Below are 8,364 nucleotides of genomic sequence, written 5' to 3' on the forward strand. Positions count from 1 at the left end.
CCCTTAGGGTTCATGACATTCGATGAAACAACTGACTGCCAATACATCCTTTTTTTTGCATGAACAGATCATGTTTTTGTTTCAGTACTGTCGTCCAAGCTCTACGAGTCTCATCATCTCGTTTTAATCTAAAGATGTTCTATAGTTTGCGAACCTCTCGTTTTTTGTTCAGGCATTCATTGTCAAACCAGAGAGGTTTTAGAGCACGTACTGTGATTTTCCTGACTGGGGCAAATCTATCAATCAATGAACGAAATGTTGCTTCATATGTCTGGAACAGCCTATGTATATGTATAACATATATATGTATGTATGTTAAAACCAAATCATTGACGAATGACACCAAAAGCCAAGCGTCTGACTAAATTTGATTTTATTTGCTATAACGTCACTCAACCCCGTCGGCATTCAACTCCACATTTTCCAACACACAGACGCGCAAAAACCGCTGCAGAATGCACGAGATATTATTCATAGCAAAAAAATATTCCCTACTATCGCCTGACCTAATACTGATATTTTTACAAATCCGATTGAAAAACCCGGAGGTGTTACGGTCCATGGGGCCGAGGACCTCGATACAAATCGGTAAAAACTCCATCGAGGGGAGAGCTCCGTCGTACTTTTTGATCTTCTCGTCAGATGCCCTGGTTGCAGCCAAACCGCTTTCTTTGCTAGTAAGCTGCACGTAGCGCTCAGCAAAGGTGCCCGAAACGGTAACGTCCCACGCCAAGCACCTGCCGGCTCTCCAAGGGATCAAGGTACACCCGTCAGGGCGCTTACCGTCGTGCGCCGCAATGCCCGACGGTTCCTTTAAAACCGGAATTGAGGCCTTGCAGAAAAGTCGGCACACAAAATCGTTTATGGCTGAATGTCGCTGCTGGCGACCTTCGCCCAAACGACAAACAAGACCATGATGGCCAAGTTCATCCGCCTCCGCGCCGCACCTGCATGTATATCGACTCTGAACGGCCAACCCCAGACGGAAGCCAATGGCTGTCCTGACCGTTTCGTCGTCCAATCTGGTACCCACCGACGTATTGGGCAAAGATCTCAGCCAGCCGCAACTCGCCTCGCTGGAAACTGCCAGCAAGCGAGCTGAGGTCGCCGAGTCTGGGCTTGAGGAAAGCAACTCTTTGAATGTGCGTTTATATGCTTCCTCCAAAATGTTGCCCTGGGAAAGGTCTGTTGGTTGGATTGGAGTCGGTGGAGTACAGTGCAGGCTACTAAATTGCCGAAGAAGGGCAGACTGTAGGTCAAGCGTGGCAGATTCGGAAGATTTATAAACAATTGGTGCAAGCTGAACCACGCTTAGTAACCCCAGTCCCCCAAATCGTACCGGCAGCTGAGCCTGAGACCAACCCTTGTCGGTAATATCGACGTTACATATTGCTGAGAGGGCCACCCGCAGAGCACCCTCAAATTCGCCCAAAATGGCCGCATTAACAAAGTTGGATGTGCGCAAAAAATACATCAATTTCGGCAAACTGAGAGCGCCGCGGATGATTGTCAGCGCGTCGTGGACCGGGAGAAGAGAGACACGTTCGAGGGCAAATCTTAGCTCAAAAAGTTTTTTATTAAAAAACCTGTCCTGATGATCGCCGGCCATCATTGGAGTGCCTAAAAAATTTAATGATGAATGAGGCACTGTGGGGACATTAGCCAGCACGTGTGGCATTTGAAACGTGTCATTTACAAGTAGTTCACACTTGTTTGTGTTTAATTCAAGACCAATGATGGAAGCGCCGACCCTCAGCGACAGGAAGTCGTCCGCTAAGATGTTGCCCTCTGCGGCCAAGCTGACATCGTCCAGGTAGCCACAAACAAACGCCGAGGATGACTTCGTCAACAGCGGGTGAAGGGTTAGAGCAAAAAGCATCGGTCCCAAAGGGTCGCCTTGCTGTACGCCCTCGCACGATTCAACCACCCAGGCGTCGTAACCGAGAGAAGAGACTCGGCCATAAGCGGAATGACAAAAATTATAAATTTGAGGACAGTGCTGCTTAACTGCCTCTAACATTGAGTCTCTTCTCAGGGTGTTGAAAGCGTTCTTGAAATCAATCTTCAAGAATCCCCACTGTTTTGGAAGTGCTGAAATCAGTTCACGTACGGCGTGGACAGCCGCCTCAGCACCACCTTTCACGCCGACGCCCAATTGGATAGGATAGAGTTTGGCTTTGACCTGTTCCAACACTAGCGCCAGAGCGCACTTACTGGCCAGCCTCCTCCAGAAATTTCCCACCGCGATGGGTCTGATCCCTCCATCTTTTTTGTTTAAAGCCACCAGACGGCCCCCAAAAAAGAAACGGCTAACCACGGGAGGGCAGACCCCAGATAACAACAAATTTACAAACCGGGTGAGGTTATTTAACAATTCATCGGTGGGCGTCGGACCGGAAAGTAAATCCTTTATGTGCTGAGGCCTCAAGCCATCAAGGCCTCCCGATGAACCATTATTAAACGACTTTAAAGCCGTCAACACCTGGGCTGGTGAAACGCGACCATTGGACGGCTCCTGCGCGGGGAAAGTTCGCCTGTTCAATGGAGCACTGGGATGAATAGCTTTGAGTTTAGCGAGTGTCTCAGGCGAGCTCTCCGCCAGGCCTGCGGGCGAACAAGCAAGTCTGACGGCCGCCGAGAGACTGCCCTGTTCAATCCGAGTGGTTACTGCACTAATCCAACTGTTTGGATTGTGCTTACGCGGTTTGGTGTTGTGGTCAGTGTTGAAGCTTGCCACAATAAACTCGACCTCGGTCGAACTGAATTCGGCCAACCGTTTAATAACGTAATTGGCTTGATTAGTCCTGCGACCGCCCCTGGTTGGCTTGAACAAAACAAATGCGAAAAAACATTGGAGCCTGCACCAATCGGCCGCGTCGCAGGGATCATCGCAAACGGCCGTCAATAAAGCCGACAATGCTTTAGATACCTTGTCTCTGCACGGTTTGGGAACGTGATCATACAGATGGGCAGTCCTCAAAACGACCGTCAGCCTGTCAAAAACATGAAAAAAATCCACTTGGGAGGGACTCTCCGAGACCGACGCCGAAGAACCGCGTGTAGCAACATGAGGGTTGATGACAGGTGCAGCGGTAAGCGGCGGTCGCGCGGAAGCCGATGAACCAGCCGGAGGCTGGTCGGCTGCCTTGAACGAACCAGGGCATTCCTGGCCCTTCACTTTGCCTCCATGTCGATATAGTTTACCGTCCGGTTTTATTTTATAATGATTTAAACAAACCGTGCATTGGTATAGGACCGGTGCCATTACGTCAACGAAATAAAATCAAAAGCGAGTAGATAAAACCGTGTGAACAGTGATAAAATAAAATAAATAAAATTGTGGTGAAAATAAAAAGGTTTAATTTTAAATTTAAATAAATTTAAAAATTAAAAGAAAAACTGGGAATGAAATAGAGAAAACACAAATAAATATTAATGAGCATTGTACGGTGCAGCTGTAAAAGCCCACAGCTGTTGTTAAAGTATGTTAAAGCTAAAATTAAAAATTTGAGACCACAAAAGTTAAAAAACCAACCGAACGGCGGGAACCTAATCCGAAAAAGGGCAAAAAAGCGACAACCAATAAAAACCACACCAAAAAAACCGAAATTATTGCAACAAAAACCTTAAAAACCAGAAATATTACTAAAAATTAGCGAAATACTAAAAATGTGAAAGCCGACACCAGCTGAGCGAACGTGTATGTATGTATGTATGTATGTATGTATGTATGTATGTATGTATGTATGTATATATGTATATATATATATATATATATATATATATATATATATAATTATATATACAGATTTGGTTTATATTTTTTTTAAACAAGGTTTTTTAGCAAAGTTTATTAGTTGGTGTGCATATATACACTGGCGGCGACTTGTACGGGCTTTAATTCTTCGAGCTCAAGCCTATCTTGAGCCCACTCAATATTTGAATTTAAATATTAAAATAAAGTTCTTTATCTGTTCAAAATATCGCTATGCGCTCTCATGACGATGATGATTCGAATTGTTTTTTTACATCTGCGTGCCGAAGATAGTCTTGAATTACAGCAATGGCCGAACAAACATCATATCAATGGACTTCAAAAGATATTCAAAATGAATTGTTAGAAATTATGTCGCACAGCGTTCTCAGATCTGTTATCAGTGATAAACATCTGAGAAAATATAATGTCTTAATTTTAGACAAAATTTGTGACATTGCAATTAAAGAACAAGTCAGCATTTGCTTAAGAGTTGTTGATAATGAATTTATTTCACAAGAATATTTTTTAGGATTTTATAACACGGACGCCACAGATGCTGGTACATTGTTCAAAATTTTGAAGGATGTTTTACTAAGGTCAATTTTTATATCAGAGATTGCCGAGGACAATGTTATTACGTTTCTGGAATTCACAATGGAGTACAGGTCAAAGTCTTAAAAATATCGCCATCTGCAATATTTGTCCATTGCAACAACCACAATATTAGTTTGACATTTCAAGATGCAATTTCTATGATGTTATTGTGCTGAGATGCAATCCATTTTGTAAAAGAACTTGTAACGTTTATCGAAGAATTCCTAAACGTTTAGCTTGTTTTTCCTTTTATCAACAAAGTAATGCTACAATTACATCATAGCGCCCATTATGTCCAACAAGGTGGACTATGTAGATGTAGCATTAAGAGCGCTTTAAACAACTAGACATCTTTGCTAAATTTTTTGAAAATCAAAGTTCTGTCAGAAATTAATATGGCGCCAAATGTGCTGGTTTTCTCACAAAAATGACATCATTTCATAATTATTTTGTGTTGCGCTGTTTGGTTCTCATATACGATAACTTGGAAACTAAGTCGAAAGCTTTGTCCAACACTGTCTATGTCAAAAGTACGCAAACTCGTAGAAAGTCTAATGCTATCGCTTCAACAGAACCGATGAAACCTTTTCGTATTTTTGGTTAAATATCACTAATGATGCAAAAATATTGAATATTAAGATTAAAGTTTGCCACGGTAGCGAAATCGTCCGAAGCGTTTACTGATGGTAACAAAAAAGTTCATGTATTCGACACATCGCAATTATTAAAAAAAAATGTATTTAGAGATCGTAGGTGCCGCTATTTCTTCACTTGAAGCTAAATTCAATTCTGATGGTTTCAAAAAACTTGCCTATTTGGAATCAAAAATTTTACATACAGCGACAATTGACCTCAGTCATTTAAATTGTGTTGCTGAATTATATCCAGAGGTGTCAAAAGACATATTACATTTACATTTGAACATGTTTCGCGAAATTTATTTACCTCAGCCACAGACATTGTCAACATTTTAAAAGATACAAACGGACACGGTTCGAATGGAATGCTAGAACTTTCTCGACTTATTAGAATATTTTGTACAATACTTGTGACAACATGCAGCTCAGAAAGATCGTTTTCCGTCCTTAGGCGCTTAAAAACTTATTTACGTTCAACAATCATTCACCTAAGATTAAACCATTTGGCCATACCACATTGCTATAAAGAACGCGCCACAATCTTTCAATTGAAGACTTGTAAAAGAATTTACTTATCGGAATGATTTGCGCAAAAAATCGTTTGCAACATGACTGTATTTAAACTAGATTTTTTAATGTTCAAAATATTTAAAAATAGAATTTTACCATTTATATTATATTGTTCAAACTTTGACTTAAAAAGAAGTTTAAATTACAGTTTGACTAAAAATAATAAAATATTAAAATTTCGGTAACTTTTGAGCCCCCCCAATAATTTGAACAACTCGCCGCCCATGCATATATAATATATGGAATATATATTCTATATATATGTTGGTGTGGCATTCTTCATCTATGTTGTTGTCATTCCTTTGTTCTTCATTGTTATTGAAATTAGTTTTAAGGCGTCGAGTTGGTAATGATGTTTCATTTTTTATTGGATGGTTATTTGGGGTTTATTGATATCTATTAGGACAGCTTCTGCAATTTTTAGATGAGTTTTGTTGGTGTTTTGACAACAACAAGATAACAATATATTCAAAATCAACAATGACAACAATATAATAATCCTATATTACAGAAATCATATGTCAACGGCACATAAAATAAACGAAGTCGAGTTCAAACAAATCATTAAAAAAATGTTACACCAATCAATGATACTAATACAATAAAACTCAGAATATACGACAATAATTGTAAAACATCACAATTGGTCTTAAAGAACAATTGCACTGCCATTATTTGAAATTTGAAAGGCGCTTGCCAACAAAAAAATGTTTAATGAACATTGCAGTAATGAATAATTTGTTGGGCTTAAAATAATGAAAAATGAAAATGTTTCTTATTGTTTTGACTGAACCATTGCAGTTATATAAATCCACTAAAATTTCTTCAGTTATCTGGTTACCACAATTTGCTGATGCATTACAAAATATTTGCTTCTCTTGCTGAATCAAGTACCTCTGCGGAATGGGCTTTGAGTATGCTAAAACTTTTTATCTAATAAAATACCTAAATCTTGTTCACAATATAATAAATTAACTTTCCCAATTTAATAACATCATTCACTATCAGTTCCCTATTATGAATTAATTGTAATGGGACATATAAAGACCAAAATTAATAATTATTTAATTGTAATGGGACATATAAAGACCAAAATATATCAATGCACAGGTAATATGATTTTAATAATATTTTTACATCATTTGCATATTTTATGATTCACTTGACCTGTCTCCATGGATTGATAGATATAAATTTTATTAGTTCATTTGTACACTTTAATGGAATTTTTAATAAAAATAACAGATAGAAATTATATTCAAAAACTAACTTACTGCTTATCTTCTGCCTAGTTCATTCCAAAGATCAGATATTTTCAGGCAGCATATCCAAAAAAATGTATCACAATTATTTGATTCAATAGTAATATTTATTATAAATAATTGAAAGAATAGTAAGATCAATATGGTATACCACATTACTGTTTTGATTAACAACAATAAAGTAAAGAAAAAGATTTATGTGGCTTGTTATCTAGTTCTAATTAAAATTAACTCATTTATTTGTTGTTGATAAAACAAGAAAATTTCGATGCCAGTAAAAACGTCGATTTTTTAAAATACACGAACAAACACACCGACATTGAAATTTTTGAGTTTATTTGAACATTAATTAAATTAATTAAAATTAGTTAAAAAAATAAAGTCAAAAATTCAAAATAAAAATACAAAAAAGCCTCTTTTCTTCTACTAGTCTGGGCCTAGTGTCTCCTGGCACAAATGTAGCATTTTTAAAACTTTTAAACAAATAACATTATAAAATCAAAATGGATTAAATAACAAATGATTCCAAAAGTTTTACATAATTCAGTTAAATTATTAAGTTAGAAATCAATTAAAACTGCCACAGAATGATTTTAGCAGTAAAAAAAATGTCTACAAGAATTTGCCGCCGGTGGCACATAAAGATTAACAGGGAAGAAGCTAAATATAGATTGGAAAACTGAAAAACCTATATATAATTCAATGACTGACATTATGCCAGTATAGCGCATAAATATTTTTTAATTGACCTGTCTCATCCATCCCGATGTCTCAACCATTTCCAATCAATTAGTTTGTAAAGCGCTATTTCCGTGATGTCTTGAGATACGCTCCGAACTTCACTAGTGATGGAGAAGTAGTTAGAGTAGGAGGTTACGGAGAGAATGGCCGGATTTCGTGACATGACGCAACTGACGTAGTTGGTACATACATTTTTTTAACCAATAGATTTACTTGTGGAACCATTTGGAACCATTGTCATACGAAAGTCCATCACAATTCCCAAATTGGTGATCGTTTTACTGAAACATATATCAGTCATACTGATGTTAATCGATGAAGGTTCAACCGCTGACGTTTGTTGCCATGTGCCAGCCAACATAAACTGAGTCTTAGTCTGATTCAACTTTAGCCTACTTTGACCCAGCCAAAAGCCGACATCAGATAAAATTTCCGTCAGTTTCTCTAATATGGAAAAGGTTTTATATATATATATATATAATGTATATATATATATAATGTACATATATATATATATATATGTTATATATATATATATATATATGTCAGAAATGCAACTATTGATAAAAATTACAGCATGTTCCGCGTTAGTTAGCTTCCCATTTAATTTTTCAATTTTTCTAACGGTAGATCGTAAATTGTCAAGTTTCTTGAGTTCAAAACCAAAATTTGTATTCATTGTAAGCATGATAGAACAGAAAAACTTTTTTCAGTATTCCTATGCCATTTTCGGTGTTAAAATTGATACGTTGCATATGTGGCCAAATGCTCAAGTATATATACACTTGTCCTTACAATGTCA

At 37.7% G+C, this 8,364-nt stretch overlaps 2 protein-coding genes across 2 annotated transcripts; one reads left to right on the plus strand and one right to left on the minus strand.

The window, feature by feature from the left end:
* Positions 1-388: 388 nt before the first annotated feature.
* HELRODRAFT_162868 (hypothetical protein) lies at positions 389-3,265 on the minus strand (the record flags this gene model as incomplete). The annotated part of the gene is made up of 3 exons (XM_009024949.1): positions 389-811; positions 1,382-1,556; positions 2,355-3,265. The coding sequence occupies 3 exons, from the start codon at positions 3,263-3,265 to the stop codon at positions 389-391; spliced, it is 1,509 nt and encodes a 502-aa protein (XP_009023197.1).
* Positions 3,266-4,063: 798 nt separating this feature from the next.
* On the plus strand, positions 4,064-6,496 carry HELRODRAFT_162869 (hypothetical protein; the record flags this gene model as incomplete). The annotated part of the gene is made up of 4 exons (XM_009024950.1): positions 4,064-4,422; positions 4,991-5,037; positions 5,096-5,241; positions 6,389-6,496. 4 exons carry the CDS (start codon positions 4,064-4,066, stop codon positions 6,494-6,496), a joined length of 660 nt encoding a protein of 219 aa, XP_009023198.1.
* Positions 6,497-8,364: the final 1,868 nt, after the last annotated feature.

Source organism: Helobdella robusta (assembly GCF_000326865.2).
Source record: "Helobdella robusta unplaced genomic scaffold HELROscaffold_4, whole genome shotgun sequence".
Lineage (NCBI taxonomy): Eukaryota > Metazoa > Annelida > Clitellata > Rhynchobdellida > Glossiphoniidae > Helobdella > Helobdella robusta.